The sequence below is a fragment of the Budorcas taxicolor genome, chromosome 13 (genome assembly GCF_023091745.1).
Source record: "Budorcas taxicolor isolate Tak-1 chromosome 13, Takin1.1, whole genome shotgun sequence".
NCBI lineage: Eukaryota > Metazoa > Chordata > Mammalia > Artiodactyla > Bovidae > Budorcas > Budorcas taxicolor.
The window spans coordinates 48031770-48056795 of record NC_068922.1 but is presented as its reverse complement, the minus strand read 5'-3'; the positions used below and the strand labels follow the sequence as shown (position 1 = coordinate 48056795).

Here is a 25026-nt window from a genome sequence, read left to right as displayed (position 1 = left end):
AGACATGTTCAATGTGCCTCTTGGGTAGTCCAGCAATCTGACTTCCACTTCTCACTGCCACCCAGGCCATTATGAGACATTAAAGGAGGTTCCAGAAGGGGAGAATGACTAGCCTCACACAGCCCTTCTCTCACCCACTTCCACTCGAGTCCATAGCAGTGTCCCTGGCTGCAGGCTTCCGTACTTTTCAAGCCAGGGGTGACTCAGCAGCTAATCTGGGAACAAGGAAGCCAGGTCCAGCAGGCAACAAAGGACACACTGATCCAAGGTTGCCACAACTGAGAGGCATGGATTTGGCTTATAATTCCTTATAATTTTTAACACAGCTTAACAGGCTACATTTAGATAACCTCACAGTATGAGGCTATATTACACTTGGGTTAGTACCTGGGACAATGAGCAACAACAGGCCTCCACTCTGAAAAGGAAGCAGCTAGCACTAGCCACATGTCTTCCTCTCCTTGTACCTTCCATTCTCTTAAACATGACAGTGTAGTAAGAAAAGGACTTTTAAATCAGATGATCCTAAATCAATTATTTTTACAATGTAAGTGCAAGTGACACAGCTAAATGGACTTTATGAATCATAAAACTTCCACAACAGCAGATGACCATAGGATGCTATACAAACAACCCAAGTTGAGGGTCATTTTTTTCCCAGCTCTTTTATTCCTTTAACATCTTAACAAAAGAACATTCCTCAAGTTTAAAAAAAGACAAAAACTTTGAAAAATATACAGTTTCGTATTATTTACATAACATACAAGTACAGGTCCCAGTATCATACAAACATATGTTAGAGATATAGTGGGAAGGTACGATATAACTCACTGCCTCCTGAATGGCTAGGGTAACGGACAGGTTTGCATTTTCCAACTACCTTTGTCGCTTATTATCCTGATGCAAGGCACCTGAGAGGTTGGAAGACTTCTGAATGTGAACTTCAATAGCTTCCATTTTGATCTTATTGATTTCAAAATTGACTACATTTTAAATCTCTTTACAAGTTTACTTTATCCAAAACTAAGCTACCTTTATAGTCATTATCCTAGATAATCAAATATTAATGACATGTACTGTTAATACACACACAGATCTAAAAGTCAAACATACAACTGTGCAGCTAAGTTATACAGGATTTTATATTTAACCCCAGGACACTCCCTAGTGCTTTGTGAGCAATCTAAATTTATTAAAGTGACAACTCTTCAGTTTCCATGCTCTCAGCTGGCTTTTTCAATGTATTTTTTTTAATGGCTTAAAAAAAAAAGACTGAAAATAATTAGAATTGCTACTTACAAATTAATCAAGAAACCTAAGATAAAAAAATCCTAAATTATAGTTTTATTTGTATTTAAAAATATGTTGGAAATTCTGTATATGCCCATGATCAAGCTTATTGTCAATGCACATTACTTAAAATTTTGATGACATGGTTTGTTCTGACAAGTCCTCCTTCAAGCTGAACATGAAAATGAGGGAACTCCTGTAGACTTCCACTGGCCCTGCCATTGTTGATGTGTACTGCTTCCTTGTTAACGATAACGGATGACTTTTCATCTGCCTTTTATCACCTGGACAGTTTTCCGGCCATAATGATAATAACTGTAAGCTGATGCGGCTGTGGTAAAAGCTGTAAAACACCTTTTATGGAAGGAAAGAAAATTTAGTTTAAATGGTAACTATAAATATACATAAAGAATACACATAATATATACTAAAGAATACATTTAAAAGAGTTGTTTAAAAGTAAAAAAGGCTGTTAGTATAATTTTTTTTAACAAGAATCTAAATATATCGCTTTTCCTTAAGACTTCATTTGAATCAATAATGTCAAACAAAATTAATCTAGTTAACGAATCTGAAAAAAATAATAACAGCAATTGTCATTTTTACCCAGACATTTTTGTATGACAGGTAGTTTTATTTTCACAGCCTCACCTTACAGAGGAAACACTGCCCCAGAGAGCTTGCTCAGGGCCACAGAACTATGAGTCTGGCCTGGTTCCAACTCTAGAGCCCTTGTGCTTCTCCCACTGTTCCATGCTGCTTAGAGTATTAGTATTAGAAGCTATTTCTTGCAGATTTGGGGAATTCTAATAATCTGAGTCATTTTAAATACAATTCCGCTTTCTTTACTTAAAATTAATAGAAATTAATAATATTCTCTTTGAAATGACATGTGTGACGCTCACGGCTCGCTGACTGTATGCAGCTAATAGGTTCGTTTTTATGCACACATGAGCTTCTGCTTCTGCCAGGTGAGGTGCAGGTTCATCAAGACCATTTTTGTTTGACCCCAAACCTGTTTATGCCAGTTTAATATCCTAAATTCACACATAAATTTAATGAAATATACATGTAGGACGAGTTGCTGTTTCTGAGAATTAAGCTAGAAGCCTTGGAAAGGCAAGGCAATCTGCTAAACACTACTGTTGAAGTAAGTAGACAATATGGGCTTCCCTGCTGGCTCAGTGTAAAGAATCTGCCTACCAATGCAGGAGACACAGGTTTGACCCTGGGTTGGGAAGATCCCCTGGCGAAGGAAATGGCAACCCACTCTAGTACTCTTGCCTGGGAAATCCCATGGACAGAAGGAACCTAGCAGACTACTATAGTCCACAGGGTGGCAAAGGAGTTCAATGCAACTTAGTGTCTAAACAACAAGTAGACAATATAATTGCTAAAATACTAGAGAAAATAATAAAAATCTACAAAGTTTCCATACTCTGCTTCATAAATGTCTTACATTCTTATATCATTTTAAAAGAAAAGAAAATGAAAATCAGAGTTTGTATTATGGATGCAGTTTTTTGCAAGAAAGAAAAAATATCCTACTGATGAGCCTAAAGTCAAAGAAAATGAGTTGGGCTTATACCAGAAGATACAGGACGAAGGAGTGTACAATTTATATTTTAGCAAATAAAATGTTCAGCGTGTATATCATTTTTAAAGCTTCTTAGCTTAGCTGACTTTAGTTAACCATTTTCTGGCTCAGATTGCATCAAGCAATGCTCTAATTATCAAGTTAGAAATATAGTTAAAATATAGAGCTTTAGTATCGGTGTGATATACATGGACTCAAAGTATGAATCTGACACATTTTCAAGGCTACACATAATCTTAACAAAATAAAATTCAAACTCCTTTCTCCAGGTTTCTTCCCCACTCTGCCCCCTTCATCAGGCTGGGTGCACTTCCTTTTACCCACTCTCCTATACATCTGAGTTTGCCAGGGTCTGTCCTTCACCAGAAAGGCTTCCCCTCAGTCTCTCTCCAACTGGACTTCATGGCTCAAATGCCACTCCTCCCTGCAGCTTTTCCTCCTCTTCCTACTTGGAACATTTTTCTCTCCTCCAAAATCCCAACATAATATCTCTCATCCCTTATAACTTGCATGAAAGCCCCTATAACTTCTACATCCTATAATTGATAGTAAGCTTCTTAAAAATGGTATCAATCAAACAATATAGCCCCTACAGCTTTACCCTGTGTTTAACAAACATGATTAAGGACAAAGTAATTCTAGGATTGTCACAATAAGCCATTTTGTTGATGTCCTCAGAGAATAATTCTAAGTTAAGCTTACCACAGGATCTGAAGGTAAATGCTGTCAGCATAATTGAAAACTGGAGCTGCCAAAGAAGCTGCCACCAAGATTAACTGGACTGCTGTGTTTACCTTTAAAAAAAGAAGTCACAAATGAACAGTGCCAACCCAGTCATGTTTCATGCTCATGAGAGAAAGGCATAACCCATCACAGTATAACACAACAGACTCTCAGCATGCCTGATGTTGTAACATCTCTGCCAAAAAAGCTGGCATTCACACAAAAGGCTGAACTTCACTAACTGGCTCATCTGTCTGCACAGCTGCCCTCTGCAAAAGGTGGGGAAGGGCAACTATCAGAAAACACCATTATCTTGAATTTTCATAGCAATTCAGTAACATTGTAAAGTTCTTTGCCTTTTTCTCATTTACCCATTAAAACAGACCTGAGAATATGGAAATAGTGAGGTTACTCTTCACAGGTGAAAAGGTCATGAGTTAAGAGACTTGCCTACAGTCTAGCAGGTTACAGATCCAAACTGAGAACCCAGATTTCCTGGCACTTCATTTAATGCTCCTTTCACTAGCATTAGGTTAGATATGCAAGTTAGAAAGTTGAAATGCATTCATCTCCATGAGAGAGGCTCTCAGGAGGAAATGAGTAGGTTTCCCTACCCTAAAAGACAGTATGGTGGAGAAAAGGAAGACGACAAAACCACTGGAGATTTTCTCTACTCATCTATAGATAAACATTCTGGGAAAGTAGGTGATATGTTGAAGGAAGCACCAATGTTCTCTCATCCATTGTGCAGCCAGATTACAAGGATTCCACTCCATTTTTAAAAAGAAGTAGTAAAAATTGTCTGAAGAACTTCTTGTAAGACCAAGGAGTTGAGGCATTTGTTCCTAGCACCTCTTTAAGCCACTTTCCATATGGTGCTATACTTCAACTGCTATACTTGATACATATAAAAGTCACGGAAATAAATAAATAGGTAAATAAACAAATAACCAACCAACCAATCCATATTTGTAGGTAAAAATTAACCCCAGGGAGTCTCTGGTTTAAGAGTAATCATCCTTTTGTCCCAAAGATGACTGGCATTCCTAACCTGTTAAACCTCTATCACAGGGATGGAGCAAAATAATTACAGCAAACTTAAGTGTCTCAATAGCATTAGCAGTGTCCTCTCTGTGTGCAAAGACTAGCATGCAGTTATTGTCCTGAAAAGGGCTCAGGACAACAGATAGATAACTAAGAGCAGGAGTTGTTTATTAGTGAATAAAACTTTCTCCTATCTCCTTCCATGTAATTGCATGGATACTGCACCTGAAAGAGACCTTATTATTTGGTGTTTCCACTACAGGGAGGGGTGGATAATGAAAGCAGAAAGAAATCTTCATACTCTCTTCGTGTCTCAATCAATATGCAATTATACTTCTATTTTCTCCACCTCCCCTTTGTGATGGCCCTAATACTTCATTCAGAGATTTGAATTCTTAGACCACCAGACTACTATCACAAAACATACATGTATACTAGAGCTCCAGAGAGCCTGGAGGACAAAAGAACTGGGTTGATGACTCCACTCTATCCACTATGGTCAATGCATTAAAATCTATCTTATTTTCAGCTGCTCCAGGCTGAGGTTTATACTCATTATAATAATCCACAAGGGAATAATAACTTAAAAGGATGTTGTGTGTCTCTTACCTTACTGATGAAGGTTGGTTTTAACCTAGCAGTGGCATAACAAGGATTGAAATATTTAGAAAGTGTTCGCTGGCAGAGGGCAAAAAAAAAGGATAAACTTTATTCAATTTATTAAGTTTAAAATAAATATTTTGCTATTATTAATATATGTAACAGTTACTGAGTGTATACCACATGCCTGGCTATATGCTAGATCTATCACAAGGTCTGGCTGACGACATCTTTTTACTAAACAAATCTCCCTCATCACTGTTTTTCCTTTATAGGCTAAAAAATCAAAATGAATAAAATGTTGACATTTTCACTGGACTGGGAATCAAAAGATGAGGCTGTTATGCTCATGTAGTGATTATTAGCTAAGTTATGCTTATCTGCTCAAATATTTGTAAAGCCAATGAACAAAAGTGCAAACAAATTATCCTATGCTTATAAAACTGTAATTTTTAAAAACCAGTTCTACAGAACCCATAGTAGAAGCTAAGTTACACAGGAAAGGGTGCTTAGTCACACAAAACACACTTAAGAAGGGACTTCCCTGGTGGTCCAGTGGCTGAGACTCTGAGTTCCCAATGCAAGGGGTCGGGGTTCAATCCCTGGTCAGGGAACTAGATCCCACATGCCACAACTAACAGAGCCTACAAGCTGCAATGAAGATTGAAGACCCTGCATACCACAACTAAGAGGCAGCACAACCAAATAAATATTAAAAAACAAAAAAACATTCCTAAAAGAGTTTGCTGCTAGGGACAGGACTAGTTGGCCTGAGTTTTATGGGCTATCAACTAAAACGACTTTGACTTAAAATAAAAACATGCTTTAAAAAAATGTATTAGTCACATGTTCACTGAACAGCTACTATAACGGTGATTCAAAAGCAAGATGATAGTCTGTTTTCTTTAAATTCCTAGTAAATGGATTAAATACATAATTGTCATAAACTATTCCCATAAAATCCCATAAAATTCTCATGAAAATCAGTACACAATAGTGTTTTTTTTCCTTTTGCCTTAAGATACAAATACTACTAAAAAACATTTTTTTGAAACAAACTCACCGGTGTTGGAAGAGTTCGATACCTGACATAAAACACAGCAGCAATCAACATTACATCTCTTGAAATTATCATATAAGTAAGTGGAACTGAAAATCAAATATAAGATAATTTTGATTGGAATTCTGAAAATTATTTAGACATTACACATAACATAAAGCCTTATCATAAACTGGTGTTTCACCTAAGTAAAAATTTTATAATAAACATTTATTGATGCCTGTCTAGGGTCCTTAACCATGAACCAGTAATTTTTATATTCTTTTACCTGCCTTCAGAACAAGGTGAAAGACAGATTATGTTTTTAAGTTGTAATTATCAGTGTCAGCTCTACTCAGCCACCACCATTTCCTTGTTACTTCTCGGCTTTAAAGGTTTGGAAAAAGATAACCTCACTATAATTACATGGAATGAGACTGTAAATAGGTTGGAAAAGATGTCAGGACTCAAGCCATTCTGACTTTCAAGAACTGACTGTTTGCTTCTGTAGTCTAGATTATTTTATGAACAGCAAATTGTGCTATATGTACCACTTGTGGAGAAACAATATCTTCAATTTTGCCTGGCCAGTTCCTATCCAAGCAATTTCCATTTTTCCTTCTGCTCAGTCAATGAATTCTAACTAAACATGAACTCAACTTGTTTTCTCATTATTCCTAAGATCCTACAGGATGGCCCCAGAGCCAGAAGAAGGACATTTTAAATGGACACCCAAGGAACTCCTCCTGCTCCCTTGTTCAGTGAGAATGGGAGGGCAGAGGTCTTGCTTCACTTAACATCCTTCCACATCAAAGGAAGTTTTAACCATGACTATAAATCACATTTTATTAAAAAGAAATATTTTTTAAAGGAAAAAATCTTGAGGCTAACACTCAGTTCAAATTGTTTCAGTTAGTAAAATAAAAGGATCATGCATAGCCCTTCCATAATACCTTCAAACAGCTCTTCTTGAATTACCTTTAAGGCTATCCTTATGGTCTGCTCCAATTTTGACATTCTATTGGTTCAGCAACTTAAGAACAATCTCACTAATTAATTACAAATTTAAAACTTAAATCTCTGCTGGTTGTGGCTGTTATATACATATAAATGTTCATCTATGGTGTAGTATTTCATGACAAGATGATTCCAAAAAGAAAATGCTTATCCACTCAAATCACGGCATTTAAAGCATAAAAAAGACTCCACTGTATGAACCAAATAAAAAAACAATCCAGTCATGATTTTTAGCAGGGTTTTTGTGCCTGTAAACCCAACTTTTCTATATAGCAATAATCAGCTGCAAAATCAAATAACAATCAGAGTTTAAAATGCAGCAAACTCATGCAAATTATATATAGTAAACACAACATTACAGGAAAATAAACATCTGTTATTGTAGTTCATCACCACAAGTGGAAAAGAATATAAATAAGAGGTTTCTACAGAAGAACAGATGAGGTGATTCAATATACTGCAAAGCAGTGGGTTCTACTTTCTTAACTACCAAAATTACCATTTATTGAGCATCTGGCACAATTTAAGCATTATATACATATTATGTCATTTAATCTACATATCATCTCCATGAAATGTGAACCATCATTATCTCCATTTTACCAATAGGAAAACAAGCCTCAGGCAGATTATATATCCTGGCCAAGGTCACCAGTTAGTCAGTGGTACTGCAAAATGCATCTCTGGACTCAGCTCACCATCTGTCAATCTGTTTGATAAAGGAAAGGACTGTTTAAAAAATCAAGTGTTCCCCAAACTAACTACTCATCACAGAATCACCTCATAAAAGTTTTGTAAAAGCATAGATGAAAGCTCCCTGGGGGTTCTCAATACAGCCAGACTGAGACCGGGGATGCAAGGCCTCTGCCAACTGACAGCCTGTATACTTGTACATACAGGCTCTTATCTTTCATTCGAAGGGCAACTTTGTCCAGTTCCCTGGTTTTTGAATCTCCTAACTGTTCTTGCCTTCTTTCTCAGTCTTCCCTTCCATTTTCTTCCAGGGCTAAAGCAGCTTTCCTTTTGTCTATTAGAGTACAACAGCATGTTAGTGGAGGTGTAAAATGTGTCAGGGAATGCTCCAAGGTTTTCTTCTCTATTTGCTAATTCTGTCTGAAATACAGTTTCTGCAACAAGGAAGTACATCATGGGTAAATTTTATTAGTGTTAATGGGGAAATAATAAAATCAAGTCACTTTTACACACAAAGTGATCATTATCAATAGCATATACTGTTGCACTGAAAATTTAACACACAGCCACACTCATTTGTTTATGTATTTTCTATGCTGTTTTCACACTACAATAGCAGACTTGAGTAGATGCAACAAAGACCACATGACCCACAAAATTGGAAATATTTATTCACTATCTGGCCTTGATTGAAAAAGTCTGCCAACATTTGTTCTACATGCTAACCTCTAAATCAGGACCTCCACAATCTCTAAGGAGCAGATACAGAGCTCCTATCTACAGAACAGACTTACAAGTACTGAAAATTCAGGGCCATGTCTGGTCCCTCCATGTCTGTTCACCCTGGAGGGAATGATACCACTCCATGAATTCCACCAATGCTCAGAGAGTACCCAGTTAACATTTTACGAAGTGAGTACCCAAGGATCACTAGCCATTTTAACAAAGCCTCCATCATAAAAGAGAGACCAAAACAAACAGGAAAAAAGAAAGAGTACACACACATATACACACACATAAACAGAAGATATCCTGAAATGATGATATTCACCTATGATGTAAGAAAAGGACTTTAAAAAAAAAAAAAAAAGAGCACATAGAACAAGAGCTCTTGGAAATTAAAAATGACATCAATAAAAATGTCAATAAAGGGATAAATGACAAAGTTGAAGAAATCTCCCAGAAAGAGAATAAAAGAGAGTTTCCAATAAGAAGAGAATCTAGAGAGAAATGTTTAGAACTGAAGAATAAGCTTTCAGACTGAAGGGGCCTTCTCATTACCCAGCACAATGGAAGACAGACTCTAGAACATAGACTACTGTAAACTCTCAGGCCAACAAGGTTAAAAAAAGAAAGATCCTCAGGTTCAGCTTCTGTTAATATCTGAGCAGGTAGTAATTCTCCTGCTAACACAATTAAAGACCATTTTAAAAAAAAACTTGAAAGTGAAAAGCTTATAGGATGCTAAGAAAGTATCACAATGAGAACTTGAGAAAATAAGCCTAGGCACTCAGAGCCACTGTCTGTGACCCTAGAGAAGTAAGCAACAAAACCAAATAAAACAAAGGGTTTTTGGCAGCTTTATGTGATGGCAGAACCGTAGTCAAAGCCCAGAGTCCTCAGGTTGGGCAGTGACAAACCACTTCCTAGCTTTAAGCTAGGATCTGAACAAATATTCCCAGAGTTGAGAGAGGAGTTGGCCCTAAGTAAACTAAACCTTAAAAGAATGTTTTATCTGGCCATCTAGGTAGTCCCAGACTATCAGCATTCCTAGACACCTGGCAGAACTGAACAAAAAATTTCTTCCAGAGAGTGATGCCATCATCCTATACATCAAAATATTTCTCCGAATTATTTTAAAATATTAATACAGTGTCTAACAGTTTAAAAATGCCAAAGACGTAAGATACCATGAGTAAAAATCAATAGAAACAGACACACAAAAGAGACCCTCAAAAGATATTATAAAACTAAAGCTTACTATGTTCAGAGGGCTATATATAAAAATTAAAGGGATATACATGAAAATTTCAGCAGGAAACTGGAAACTATAAAAGATGATTTGCTAAGTTTGAAGAAGAATAAAATAGAAAGTCTATAACAAAAAAATACAATAGAAGAGTTAAATGAATTTGGCTCAGCTGACAAGAGAAGCAGTGCAATGAAAGAGTGTGCTTCAGCTTCATTAGTCATCACCTAGAATGGAGTTTAGAAAAATAAAATGAGTAGGTAACATGCAGAAAAGAGGCTCAGACACTTAAAGAATACAGTGAGATCTAACATAGATACACTGCAGTCCCAAAAGGAGAAAAACAGGCAACAATACCTGAAGACTGGGCCTCAGAATTTTTTATAACTGATTAAAGATATCAATCTATACATTAAAAAGCCCAACAAATCACAAGCAGGATAAATAAAAAAGAAAAATCACACCAAATACTTTGAAACTATGAAAAACCAAAGAGAAAGAAGAAATCTTAAAAGCAGCCAGAGTTAAAAAATACTTTGGAAAATGAAATGAGTTAACAATTGATTTCTTATTACCAACAACAGAAATGAGTAGACAATTGCACGGTATTCTTGTGGGGAAAGTAAGATCCCACACGCCATGGAGCAACTAAGCCCATACGCCAGAACTAGAGAGTCCACGTGCCGCAACCTAAGATCCCGCATGACGCAACTAACGTGACACAGCCAAACAAATATTCAAACTGTATATAGACAAAAGTAGGACCGAACATATGGGTCAAATAAAACACAGAGTAAAATGGAAGACTGCTACACAAATAGCAGTAATCACAGTAAATGGATTAAATGTTCCAGTTGAGAGAGAAAATATTTTTAGACTGGCTATGTTAAAAACCTATTATATGTTATTTACAACCAATACCTAAAATAGACGTAGACAAGTTGAAAGTGAAAGATTTATTTATCATGCAAACACTGGCCAGAGATAAGCTAGTGTAGCTAAGGTAATATTCAAAAAAAACAGACAAAAGCAAAAATCATTTCTAAAGATACAGAAGGTCACTTCAAAATAAAATATTCAATTCACCAAGAAGACATAACAATTTTACTTTATATGTACTTAACAGCATAACTTCAAGAGACACAAAGCAAAAACCAGAGCTCAAAAGAAAAACTAATGGAAAACTAGACACAGCAGGAAACTTCACTCTCTCAGTAACTGACAGAAAAGCAGACTAAATGTAAAAAATAAGTCAGTAAAGAAATAAAAGTAAAATTTAAAGAAAAGAAATAAAAGTAAAAAAAAAGAAATAAAAGTAAATAAAAGTAATTTATTAGGACTAAAAATTTGATGAAATGGACACACATAGACCATCACACCCAATGATCACAGAATATACATTCACTCAAAAAGTGCCTAAAAATTTTGTTTATAAAATTTGACTGCATACTGGACTGAGGGGCTGAAAATCACAGAGCATGTTCTTTGAATACAGGTAATTATGCCCAAAATCAGTAACAACAAAAATTGTTAGAGAATCCCACAAATTGAGAAATAAATTTTTATTAACTCCACAGGCCAAAGAAAAATCATAATAGAAACAGATTACTCTGAATTCAGATAATGATAAGAACACAAATATCAACATATGAGAAACAGTGAAAAGGAAAATGCAAAATGCCTTAAATGCAAACATTAAAAAAGTAAAGCTGAGAGAATTCCCTGGTAGTCCAGTGGTTAACACTGCACGATTCCACTTAGGGGGCACAGTTTCGATTCCTAAGCAGGGAACAAAGATCCCACCAGCCATACAGCATGGTCAAAAAACGGAATGAGTTAAACATTCATCTACAGCTGCACTGTTCAATACAATAGCCACCAGCTACATATATAAAGCATTTGAAATGTGGCTAGTCTGAACTGAGATGCTGTAAGCACAAACCACACGCTGGCTTTTGAAGACAGGGTATCAAAAAAAAAAAAATCTCATGAATGATTTTTATCATTTATACAAAGAAATGACTATTTTTGATCTAGTGGATTGAATAAAATGTTATTAAGGGGAGGGGGTAGCACAGGCAGCAATGCATGCTCAGAACATGCTGTCTCCACTGCAGCAGAACAATCTCTCTCACACACACACACACACATTTCACCTGTTTCCCTTCGCTATGAATATAACTACTAAAAAAATTTTAATTAAATCTATGGTTCCCATTATATCTCTACGAGATAGGACTGATCTAAAGGATTTAGAAAAGAACATCGGAGAAAAGCCAAAGGATGACACAGAAATAAATCAGAGAAATTTGACAAAGCTCAAAGTTGGTTCTTTGTAAAGATTCACAAAACTGACAAACCTCTGGCAAGACAAGTCAAAGAAAAATAGGGCAAATAACTAATAATTAGAATGAAAGGGGGGACACTACATACCCTACAGACATCAAAAAGTTAATGTGGATAATTTTAACTTATAAATAGCTTATGGTAATTTTTTTTAATGTCGCTGAACTGAATCAAGTTCCTAGAAAAACATCATAACTAACAAAACAAACAAAAGATGAACCAGAAAAAACTGAACATATATATATTTTTAAAAGTGAATCAATTATTTTAAAACGTTTTCCCAAAGAAAACTCCAGGAATCAATGGCTTCAACAAGTTCTACCAACATTCAAAGGAATAACTGAAATCTCACACAAACATTTCCCAAGAATGGGGGGTTGGGGAGGAAGTACACTCCCTAAAATTCATTTTATGAGATTAGTATAAAACTTGACATTAAAACCTAACAAGGGCATTTTTAGGAAAGAATTTTAAGCCAATTTTATGAATCTAGATATGAACTGACAAAATATTAGTAGTAAACCAAATACAGCAATATCTTCAAAATATATCATGATCAAGTTGGATTTATAACAGGAATGTCATCAGGTTGATTTAATTTAGAAAATCAAAAATGTAATTCACCATACATTAAGCTAAAAGGGAAAAAATATAACTACCATAATACATGAAGAAAAAGAAATTTCATAAAATTCAATATCCAACATAAAACAAACTTCTGAGCAAACTCCCTGTAGAAGTGAAGTTTACCCTTACGAAGGGGTTCTACAAAACTCTACAGGAAATGTCATATTTAATACTGAAATATTGAAATCTTTCCTTCTGAGACTGAAAATAAGACATAGACACCACTCTTAGTCAACACTGCACTGTGTACTATAGTGAGGCAAAATTTTAAAAAGATAAAAGTGCTGATGAAGAAACACACTGTCATCAATTATAGACAATACATAATTGAGGATGCAGAAACTCCAAGAGAACATACATTTATATTATTAGAATAAGAGTTCAGCTTTTGCTAGACAAAAAAAATTAACATTAGAAATGGATCTTATAAATAAGCAGCTATGACAAAATGAAATATTAACAGAGCTACATTTACAAAAGAACCAAGAATTATCAGTTACCTAGGAATAAATCTAATAATTACTGATTACTTCTCAAGAAATACCTAACATTTTGACATATTAACAACCTAAATAGAGTATATACAACATGTTTGTGGACTAGAAGACAGTATTATAAAAACGTCAATTCTTCTAAATAAATCTGTAAATTCAATGTATCCCAATAAAATCCCAACAAGTTTTTTCTGGGAAACTTGAAAGCTGATTCTAAATCAAAATGCCAAGAGGTAAGAATATCAAGATAGAAAAACTTGTTCTATCATATATGAAGACTTTTAGCAAAGTAGTAGTAATTAGGGACAGTCCTGAAACAAAGACAGACAAATCAATGGGGAATAAACTAAACAACCCAGAAAAGGATTCATGTATATATGTAAATGGTTTTTTAATAAAAAGTGCTGGGATGGATAATTGAGTGTCCAAAGAAGCAGTTAGAAAATTAATCTGAGATAATTTTTTTAAACCATCAACTAAGAATAATGTTAAAAAAAGAATCTTAAAAGTTTCTAATTCAAAACATAATCACATATAAAGGAAAAGGTATCAGAATGGCATGAGACTTCTCAACAGCAAGATGAAATCTGGAAACCTATAGAACAAGGTCTTCAAAATTCTGAGCGAAAACAATCTGCAACTGAAAATTATACCCCTTTTGAATTTCAATCAAGTATGGAGGGTAGAATAAGGACATTTTAGACATCTGCAGAATAAAGCCACTGTATGCCTCTAAAAGTTTGCTGCCATGCTGCATCCGAGCACAAGAAACAACTGGAGACTGCACTCCACACGGGAGCCACGGGAGCCATGGGAAACACAGACCCGACACAGGAGACAGAGAATGGAAGCGCCCAGAATGATAATCAGTGACAGTGAAGGCTTGAAAAGCAACCTACACCAATTACACCAACATTATCCATAATGCCAAAACCTAGAAACAGTTTCTACTTTCAACAGGAAAATACCTGGCTAACCTTTGTGTAAAACAATACAACAAAATACAAAGTAACTCTGAAAAAGCTTCATGGGAAGCATGAAAATACACACACCACACAATAATCTTAATTATGAATGTTAACAGAATGCTCCTTAGGATCTTTTTTCCTACAAATTATCTATATTATGTATAGCATACTCCTGCCCATTCAATACTCCCAACCATATACACACCATAATCATGACTTTCAAAGAAGCATACAAACAGTAGTTTAATTCATTTTTAAATCTGGTCATGCAGATTTAAAAGCCTAATGATGGAGGAGAAAAAGAATCTCTAGATTGAGAAGAATGTACTAGACTGAAACACCACTACACCTCTTCCTATCAAATGTCAGTAACAGCATGGTACTGAAGGAGCAAGTGGCAGTTTCTTTGTTTTCAATCCTATTTCTAACTCAGAAATAAACAGTTTAATCTGCACCAAAGGATAAAAACAGAAACACAGCTGAAGTAGAAAATGGACAACCCAAAAAGCAGTACAAAATACAAAAGATCATAAAATTTTGTTACAAAGAGTATTCAGACAATGTACAAACTACTTGATAATTGAAAGTGCATAATAGTGTCTAGTAATAATAATAACAAAGTGAAATTTTATAGACATCTCTAGGCCTTCAGAACTCTCATTTATTAAACTGTACTTAGTAAATAAGACGACTCAGGAAAACTTTAAATTCTCAGCTACACACTGAGAAAATATAATAGTTTCAAAAGATTCTAGGATAATGTAAATTGGCACTGTGAAATATGTGCTCAATTTTAATTTTAAACAATTTTACTAAGAAAACAGATTCTACTAGCATATACAAAGTCATAAATTTGAAAGTAAAACATACAGCATGGCAAGCAAAACAGTTCAATAGTTTAAAATTAGGGAAACAAAAAAATAAAATTAGGGGAACACTTTAAAGTTGGAAAACATATTTTTGGAACAAAAATTATTTGTCTGTCAATCAAGAGAAATCCTAAGCTGACTAATGTCACTCTTCCCTGTACTATTTAAAAGCACACGTGACGGCGCTCTTACCTGGAATAAGATCTGCATAGGTCAAGCTAATATATAAGATACTGATAAGTATTTTATCAGCAAGTGGATCAAGAGCACTTCCCAAAGCTGATTTCTGACTGGCCCAGTTTCGAGCAATAAATCCATCCAACTGAAAATAGAAGTGTTTTTTTTTTTAATAAATGTCATAATGGGTACAGAGTAGGTATCTTGAAGATTAAAAGGTACCAGAATAACTATACTTTCATAAAATGTAGATAAAACCTCTCCTGTTTCTTACTCCCAAATCTCCTGTTTTACTGGTATACATTTAACTTTTAAATTACCAATTGGTTAGAAAATAATTTTACTTTCCTACAGTACTTTTCTTTTTCAAGGCCTTCAGCTATTTCTCAATGTTTCCACAATGCCCCTTTGAGGGATGAACCCAGACACAAATTTAGAGATGTAAAGAACCCAAATAAAACTCAAAGAAAGCATGACTGACAAAGCATAGACTAGGCACCCCCTACTCTCAAATCCTCGGCTATTTCACTACACCCAAAATAGCTGCTTTTACTTGCAAGGGCTACTCTTTAACAGCAAAATCTCCTAACTCCCACTCCTACCTACTTTTCCATAACAGCATCCAATTCTCTAAGTTTTAGCTGTTATTATTTTAAACTGTTATCATCAATATTTTTTGTCTAGTGCCACTGTTAATTCCATGGCTGACTAGATTTGCATGACTTGTACCTGAATAAAATATTCAATCCTTTGTATTTGGCCTACTTAAAATTTGATTTTCACTACTCTTGGAAACAAATTATATTTTACAGCAGAGGTCATACTTGGTTTCCTGGGAGCCAAGGGGCCTGCAGGCTGGTTTTGTTTGAACTGCCCAGGGGTTTTCAAAATATAAATTAGTTGCCAATATTTAAATATTCAAAGTCTTACCTCAAAAAATCCACATCTCAAGCTCACTTGAGGAATGGGAAGAAAACTGACTGAAACCAAGTACTGCCTATTTTCAGTAAACAACGTAAGTACTTTCTGATTCTCCAAGTCCCTACCTGGCTTTTATTCATTTTATTTAACTTCAAGCTTCAACAAATGTTTGAATTTTCTAGTCCTATTTCCAAGGAAAAACATCAAATTACTTTAGACACAATTTAACATGGTACATTTTAAAGGATAAGTCCTCCATATCTCAAGTATTCCAATAACTTAGAGACAGTTGTCATACAGGATTAACGGTTAAGAACTTAGTCTTCACAGCAGAATGTAAGCACTTGCTCTCCTACTCACTTAACTGTGTAACTCTGGGCACAACATTTGGCCTAAGCCGAAACTGAGGCTTAGGCCTTTCCTTTCCTTTCCTTTCCTTTCCTTCCTGTAAAACAGAGATAATGCTACCTACCTCAAAGGGTAGGATGTCTCAGTACATAACATGATTAAAATCTGTTTAGCACTCAGCACTCAGTAAATCCTCAAAAACATCAGTTATCAACTATTACTACCTCAACTGAAAAAAATCTATTTTCCTAAGTATACTAGAGGTAACACTAACAGAAAGAGCCTAGGCCTGGGAGTTAGGGCCTCGGAAGATTCAGGTGCCAGTTCAGTTTCTGATCTCAATCTCCCATTTTTTCACCGTCGTCTTCTCACTCTCATTGCTCCTCTACCCACACTGGATTCCAAGGTCATCAACACCACCTTTTCTTTGTAAATCTCTGTAACTCCCTATTCCACTCTCTCTCAATACTACTTAAATACATCTATCATGTACTCTAAGCTGATACCCAAACAGCTGAACACCCAAAAACACCTAAATGAGCTGATCAGTCTCACTTTTACATGACCACAAATCTGTGGGCACTCAATACTGCCTGGTAAACCTACACCTGCTTATTATGTTGACCTTCTCCTTTCAGCCTGCCCTTGCCACAAACTGACTCCATCCCTCCCAAAGCCTCTCTCTAGCTCATGATCATGTCCATATTTCCTCAAAAAGTAAAAGCAGATTGTCAGCACTCCCTCATATTCCCACCTCTGAATCCCACCACCCACCAGTATCTAGGCACATTTATCTCTATTATCCTGATCCCTGACCCCAGGTCCTCTTACCTTCTATGAGTTTCCCCCACCTCCTGAGCATCATAATCTCTCTCTTCTTAGTCAGTCATTTAATTAATTAGTTAATTAATAACAAAAATTTCCCCAGTATATATTTCTTTATAAACTACGCTTCCTTGACTTTATTCCCCTGTGAAGCAAAGCTTCCTCAAAGTGACATCTATTGCTATCACTACCTCACATATGCTCACCAACTCACTCTGACTGCCCCATCCTCTAGAGATGGTACTCATAAAGGTCACCAACCTATCCTCAACGCAACTGAAGCACCTTCTTAATATCCAAGACAACTTACTGCTCAATTTTCTTCCTTTCTAACCAGTTTTTCCTTTTCAGTGTCCTTTACCAGCTCCTTCTCCATTTCTCCACTTACTACTCTTCTCTGACCCATTCTCTTCTTTTACCACAGCTTAGATGATTTCATCCAGACTTGACAATCTACATAATAACTCTAAAATCTGTCTCTAACCATGACTTCCTCCAACTTCAAACTACTGTATTCAAATACCCAATTGTTACCTCCATCTGAACAGGCATAACAACTCCTTCCCCACAAACTCTGTCCTACTGAGTGTTAACCATCATAGAAAATGTAAACCTCCATGCATCTGCTTGTTGAAAAGAAAAAAGAAACTGCCTAGCACTCATATTTAATTCCTTTCTTTCATCCCACATATCCAATCCATTAACCTATCAATTCTGTCTTCAAAACATACTCTCAACCCACTACCCTAGATTACTGTATGCCCTCTAACCAGCTTCTCTGTTCTACTCTTGCATTCCTATAATTCCCTTCCCATACACAACAGAAATCAGGCTTTGTGATTCCCCTGCTTAAACTCTCCATGAGTCTAACCATCTGCCCAGTGGCCATTCTAGAAGCATCAAAACCTCCATGGAGTATAAGTGTAAAACCATGCCAGTTGTCTTCTATATTTAGAAAACTGTAAATGAAGCCTCTTCCACTTAATGAACATTTCAATCTTATGTGGCAACTAAAGAAAACGTATAAACCAAAAAAAACAAAAAGCAAATTCAGTAACCAAAAAAGATCTTGTCTATTACCAGAAAAAAAAAAAATTCCATTGTCAGTATAATGGTCTTTGACAGACCTGGAGACCATTTTAATAAGTAGAGGCCTTCACACTTCAGAGATAAAAGTAGGGACAAACGAAGAGGTTGTGTGAATGGGGAGAAATTGTGACAAACAGCAGCTAAATTCTCGAAAAAGAGAGGAGGTAGCCACTTTGAGAGACTGTATTCGATGCACATTTGGAAATGTCATATAACAATGCAAACATCCTCCTTTGTTTATCCTGCAAAACCTTCAGCTAATTCTATACCGCTCAACAATGGTACTGGGCAGGTGGACTTTTGTTTCCATGAATCTCAAAGGGAATAGATGATGTTACAAAGGAAGATGTTATACAAACTGCATTAACAGAAAATAAGTTTCTCTTTATTCTCACTAAATACTGAGCATAACTTTTCAAACATACATCAGTTTAAAGAGGCACCAAATTACTATTGCTTGTCTGGGTGCTTACTTGGATCTCAGACCAGCCTTGTACAAGAATATATAATATATATACACAACATCTGTTTCTACATGCTTTTGTCCTGATTTAAAATTTTTCCTCTACCATTTCCCCACTTCCTTCAATTTTGTTTTTGCAGGACATGTTTTATAAGCTATTTCAATTTTTTATGCAACAGGTGGGTGATAAATACAAATAACGTCATACATGACAATGACTGGCTGGTCCACAAAAGCCTATATAACACATAGTGCAGCTTTCTGTTATTAAAATTATTTTCCAAGTTCTAACTTGAAATAACCTGAACTAATCTTTCCCTCCCTCTAAGCTGACACAGTGGTGTCAAAGTATTCTCTTCTCCTCTGTCCATCTACCGGGAGAGTGGAAGGAAGGAAGCATGCCTAATGTCCACCTAGGGCAGGGTCTTCTGGAAGATAGTCAGAGGGGTATGGAGCAGGAATCAAGGACCAAACCTGTGGGGTGCCTATGGCCTCCTGCCAGCATAAACCTGAGCAGAGATCTGGCCTCTACAAGCTCTGGTCACAACAACTGGCCCACTACTTCCCTCTCCATCAGTAAAACCAACTGTTGTTGCAGATCAGATATTTCTCTTCTGCTACATAAGCAGAAAAAAAACAGTCTCAGCTTCTCTCCTTTATTTATATCCCTAAAGCAAGTAGTTGGCCCTTTGAGAATTTCTAAGGCTTTTTTCTTTCATGAAGAAGTTCTCCAATGCCTCCCTACAACCTTTACTTCCTTCCTTAGATAATACAAAGAATAACAGAGTCCCACATAGATGCTAATGACAAGCCTTTATAAAAGTACTAGGTGAAATGCATCTTTGAGGATTTTCTTCCAAGGAAAAGCAAACTGAAGCTGCATTATTTCAGTGTACTGGAGACTGGGATTTAGAAGGGGAGCAGAACAAGGGGAGAGCCTTTACAACTTACCAAGTCAGTTAGCCCAGCTAAAGCAAAAACTCCTAATGCAATATTAAAATCTTCTTCAATAATCAAATAGCCCAAAACTGGGGCCAAGCCAATCCTCGTCATTGACAACATATTTGGGATTGTCCATGGGTTTTCATACTGAAACATAAAGACAACAAAATTTAAATTAAATACTATAAATTCATACTTTAAATAACTATATACACTGGAAAATACACACCAGCAACTTATAGGTATGTCATGTACCCAACAACAGACTGAAGTACTGACTATATATAGATTTTCTTACTAGAGAGAAGGTATAAAAATATCATATAAGTCAAGATTGTAATACACGACTTCACAATTAGAATTCAACACTAAAAACATACTGCTTTTAAAAATGAAACTTCAACACTGCAAATCAACTATATCCAATAAAATTTTTTTAAAAGACTTACTTTCCCTTTATACAAAATAAAAAATTTTTAGAAGTGAAACTTCAGGAAAATCTTATACTTCAAGTAGACAAACAGTCTAGAAAGTGTCAGAAAAAAGCCAAATTATCGACCATGGGCATTCTGGCTAAAAAACATTTATTGCAAATAACCTCTCCTCATTCTTCTATACATACCCATCAAAAGACTGCTAAATGCCATACACAGTGTTGGGAGATATGAATGAAGAGGGGTTAAAAACACCTAACTCCATAACATCATCACTAAACTGGAGAGTTGCTGGAAGAAAATGGAACAAGGAATAGTGATTGAAATCCTTGGGAAATCTGTTCAAAATAGCCACAGCAATGTTAAGATCTCCAACCAGAAGCTGAGGGCTTTCACAGCTTCCCTATGGGAGCTTTATGATTCCTTGAAACTTCATTGGGAAGCAAGGTGTCTGAAGTTGGCACCAACAAAAGGGCACCGTGGCAGCTGCTCTGAAGAACATTACTTCCTTGCCAAAACAAAATCTGTTTCACGAAAGGGTACTTCAACTTTAAAGAACTAAGACACATTGCACAAAACTGGGTACAGAAATAATACAGAGAAAATGTCATTTCCTAAAGGTTAGTTTCTCCACTGAGTCAAGACTGCCAGTTTTATCTCATGGGACTATCTCCTCACAAGATAACCCTATTTAACCTCTTTCTCAATCAGTAACCAATTTGTCTGAATCTTAATCTTTTAGAAAATAACAGCATCCACTTCTAAAGACCTGTTTTAAAATACCTTGAACCATTCTGTAAGAAAAGGCAATTCTCTAAAGATACTAAGCTTGTGTTTATAAACAGAACCTGGCAAGAAATGTTCACCTCAGCCTGGAAGGATAATGGGGTTTTGGGGGTCAGGGAGCAGAATACTGTCACTAAAGCTACAGAAAAATTCAAATTTTCTGGGAAACAATCAGCACTACAAACCTCTCCTGGAGGACCTTTTATTGAAGGTAAACAATATTAATTAAATGGACTTATTCTTGAAACATTCCCAACTCAAGTTCAAAGGTCCAAGCGTTCAGAGTCCAGAAAAAAAAGATAAGTCTGTTGACGATACTGCAGTACAGATAAATCAAACACTGATCCAGTATAACAGCAACTCACTGAGGAGGGAAGGGGAGGGTACAGTTCATGACTGAGAAAAGGGAAACACAAAGCAAAAGGTCAGAATACAGAGGGCCAAAATTCATAACAGAGATGACCATGGGACAAAATTAAAGACACAGCTGCAAACAACCACATCATTTCATTTGGTGAATTAATAAACCAGACTGAATGTTCCTGGAACTATGAAAAGGATTCTTTTTAGCTCCACACAAAATATTTCAGTTAAAATACCTCATTAATTTCTAATTATTAAATTTGCAAACATTTCTAAACTAAAATTAAGAGAGCTAATCTCAGATTACCCAACCAGATAACCTGTGGCATACTCGACCAACTACTGCCGTTCTGGGAAGGACTTCAGCCAGGATATGGCAACCTCAAAGCATCCAGCATTCAAACCCCAACATGCTTTAGCTATTAATGGAGCTGAGACCCCTGCCAGGATGTGGCCAACCCAACCCATGCTGTACAACTGATGAAAGCAGCACAGGGGCCCACTGAAGACATAACAATTGAAGATGTAATAATTGCATGAGTCTTGCTACATGACATCAAAAGCTCTCCCACACTCATGCTCTAATGTCTTCTGTTTGGTCAGTATTTCAACAAATATTTTCCTCCTTTACCTCAGAAAGTCTTAATCTTTTTCTATAATTAGAGGTTAAAAGATCTTTTAATAACGATATAAGTTAGTTATCCTTCATTCTATACAATGTTTAAAGTTACCAAAGGTCAAATGGTAGTTAACCAAACCTGCACAAGCAAACAAAGGCCTGTATATATTTCTGAAGACGCTCACAGACTTGCCTTAAACAGTGGGGATTCGCTTCATAAAATTTAAAATGGGCTTTTAAAAAGATAAGTGAAGGCTATTTTTACCAATGCAATATCCAGAGGAGCGTCCAGCTACAGGTGAGGATAGAGGGGGAGGAGAGGATTCTAACTTGACCACTGAGACGCAAAGAGGATCAGGCTGGTACCGCTGATATTCGTCCCGACCAAATGACCTACCCGTAACTTCTCTTCAGGGAACGGTTTAAAAGTTCTGAAATGGAAGCATCGGACCTGACCAGCCAGGGCACGTTATTCGTGTCCGGGACCGAACCCGCCGGAGCCGTCGCCTCTCCGTCTCCTCCTTGGTACGTACCAGGTTGGAGGCGCTCGTCGGGCCCCACTGGCCACGTCGGGCCTCAACAGCAGCGTCCTCTCCGGTCGCGGGCCCGGGGGCTGCCTTCTCCGTGCCCGAGCAGTGGGCTCGCGGGCTAGCCCCAGGCAGCCGCAAGCCGAGCGCAGCCGGGCGCAGCCACCAGCGCTCAGCCAGGAAACCCAGGCAGCCGGACGCGGGCGGCAGCAGAGCCCCGCGGGCGCGCCCCTTTCCCGGCCGCGCTCCCGGTGCCCACGCGGCGACGCGCAGGGCCCCCCAAGAGGCGCGCGCCATCCGCGAAGCCAGCATGACCCTGCTGGCGCTCGAGCGGGGATGCAGTCGGCGAGAGCTCAGCAATCTAGGGCACTGGCGAACCGCTTCCTCATCAACTCCCCGCAATATCGGAGAAGATCGACGGCCTCCATCCTGGTTCTCAAACCCCAACACGCTATCTTATACAGGTGGCCTCGGATCGCCAAGGACGGAAGTCTTCGCGACGCTTTTGCGACACCGTCGCCGCTGGGCTTACCAGCGCCCCCGGCGGCGGCGGCGACACTCGCGCGCCGTTAGGCCTCGCGGGCTGAGAAGGAGGTTTTTCGTGCAGCCACTGTCAGCCCGCCCACCGGCTTCGGGGTCGGTGGTAAGGCGAGGGGAGGAGCGCGCAAACCCGACGACGGCGCGGCAGTTGTGGCTGGTATAGGGCAGAAGTCGTCTCCGGTCCTGCCCCGAAACCAAAGGTGTGCGCGGCTCTGGAAGGAGGCGTTGGGGGGTGGGGCGCTTCGTGAGAGGTATAAATATTACTGAAATACCTAGTACGGAGGGATTAATACTAGCTCTCTGTTCTTTTCCCTCTTTTGAGCTGTCCATATGCCAAAGATATGGGTATTAGAATCTGTGAATAATAGCAATTATTAATCGTTTCCTGAAAAAAAGTAGCCAAGCTAGAGTGCATCATCCTGTTTAATTCAACAACTTTAAGATGGCACGAATTACTAGTTAATATAGAAATTATACATTAAACTGATTCAGTTCAGTTCAGTTCAGTCGCTCAGTCGTGTCCGACTCTTCGCGACCCCATGAATCGCAGCACGCCAGGCCTCCCTGTCCATCACCATCTCCCGGAGTTCACTCAGACTCACGGCCATCGAGTCCGTGATGCCATCCAGCCATCTCATCCTCGGTCGTCCCCTTCTCCTCCTGCCCCCAATCCCTCCCAGCATCAGTTTTTTCCAATGAGTCAACTCTTCACATGAGTTGGCCAAAGTACTGGAGCTTCAGCTTTAGCATCATTCCTTAACAAGAAATCCCAGGGTTGATCTCCTCCAGAATGGACTGGTTGGATCTCCTTGCAGTCCAAGGGACTCTCAAGAGTCTTCTCCAACACCACAGTTCAAAAGCATCAATTCTTCGGCGCTCAGCCTTCTTCACAGTCCAACTCTCACATCCATACATGACCACTGGAAAAATCATAGCCTTGACTAGATGGACCTTAGTTGGCAAAGTAATGTCTCTGCTTTTGAATATACTATCTAGGTTGGTCATAACTTTTCTTCCAAGGAGTAAGCGTCTTTTAATTTCATGGCTGCAGTCACCATCTGCAGTGATTTTGGAGCCCAAAAAAATAAAGTCTGACACTGTTTCCACTGTTTCCCCATCTATTTCCCATGAAGTGATTGGACCAGATGCCATGATCTTCGTTTTCTGAATGTTGAGCTTTAAGCCAACTTTTTCGCTCTCCTCTTTCACTTTCCTCAAGAGGCTTTTTAGCTCCTCTTCACTTTCTGCCATAAAGGTGGTGTCATCTGCATATCTGAGGTTATTGATATTTCTCCCGGCAATCTTGATTCCAGCTTGTGTTTCTTCCAGTCCAGTGTTTCTCATGATGTACTCTGCATATAAGTTAAATAAGCAGGTGACAATATACAGCCTTGATGTACTCCTTTTCCTATTTGGAACCAGTCTGTTGTTCCATGTCCAGTTCTAACTGTGGCTTCCTGACCTGCATACAGATTTCTCAAGAGGCAGGTCAGGTGGTCTGGTATTCCCATCTCTTTCAGAATTTTCTACAGTTTATTGTGATCCACACAGTCAAAGGCTTTGGCATAGTCAATAAAGCAGAAATAGATGTTTTTCTGGAACTCTCTTGCTTTTTCGATGATCCAGCGGATGTTGGCAATTTGATCTCTGGTTCCTCTGCCTTTTCTAAAACCAGCTTGAACATCAGGGAGTTCACGGTTCACGTATTGCTGAAGT

At 37.7% G+C, this 25026-nt stretch overlaps 1 protein-coding gene across 2 annotated transcripts; it reads right to left on the bottom strand.

Moving 5' to 3' along the window:
* Window positions 1-651: 651 nt before the first annotated feature.
* CRLS1 (cardiolipin synthase 1) lies at window positions 652-23238 on the bottom strand. Of its 2 annotated transcripts, XM_052650946.1 has the most exons (7): window positions 22777-23238; window positions 20051-20188; window positions 15469-15598; window positions 6318-6403; window positions 5264-5332; window positions 3590-3681; window positions 652-1644 (listed from the first exon to the last, which is right to left on the bottom strand). In XM_052650946.1, exons 1-7 carry the CDS (start codon window positions 23080-23082, stop codon window positions 1557-1559), a joined length of 909 nt encoding a protein of 302 aa, XP_052506906.1. In that variant the 5' UTR covers window positions 23083-23238; the 3' UTR covers window positions 652-1556. The 2 variants fall into 2 exon arrangements, with proteins under 2 accessions (XP_052506906.1, XP_052506907.1); XM_052650947.1 differs by lacking the exon at window positions 5264-5332.
* Between the last annotated feature and the right edge of the window lie 1788 nt (window positions 23239-25026).

Bases quoted from the DNA above. Each gene is read 5' to 3' on its own strand.
- CRLS1 (XM_052650946.1), bottom strand. From the start codon at position 23,082: ATGCTGGCTTCGCGGATGGCGCGCGCCTCTTGGGGGGCCCTGCGCGTC. The intron at 3,682-5,263 runs GTAAGAGACACA...CTTTTTTTAAAG, and splicing joins AACCAACCTTCATCAGTAAG to GTAAACACAGCAGTCCAGTT. The intron at 1,645-3,589 runs GTAAGCTTAACT...CTTCCATAAAAG, and splicing joins ATTTACCTTCAGATCCTGTG to GTGTTTTACAGCTTTTACCA.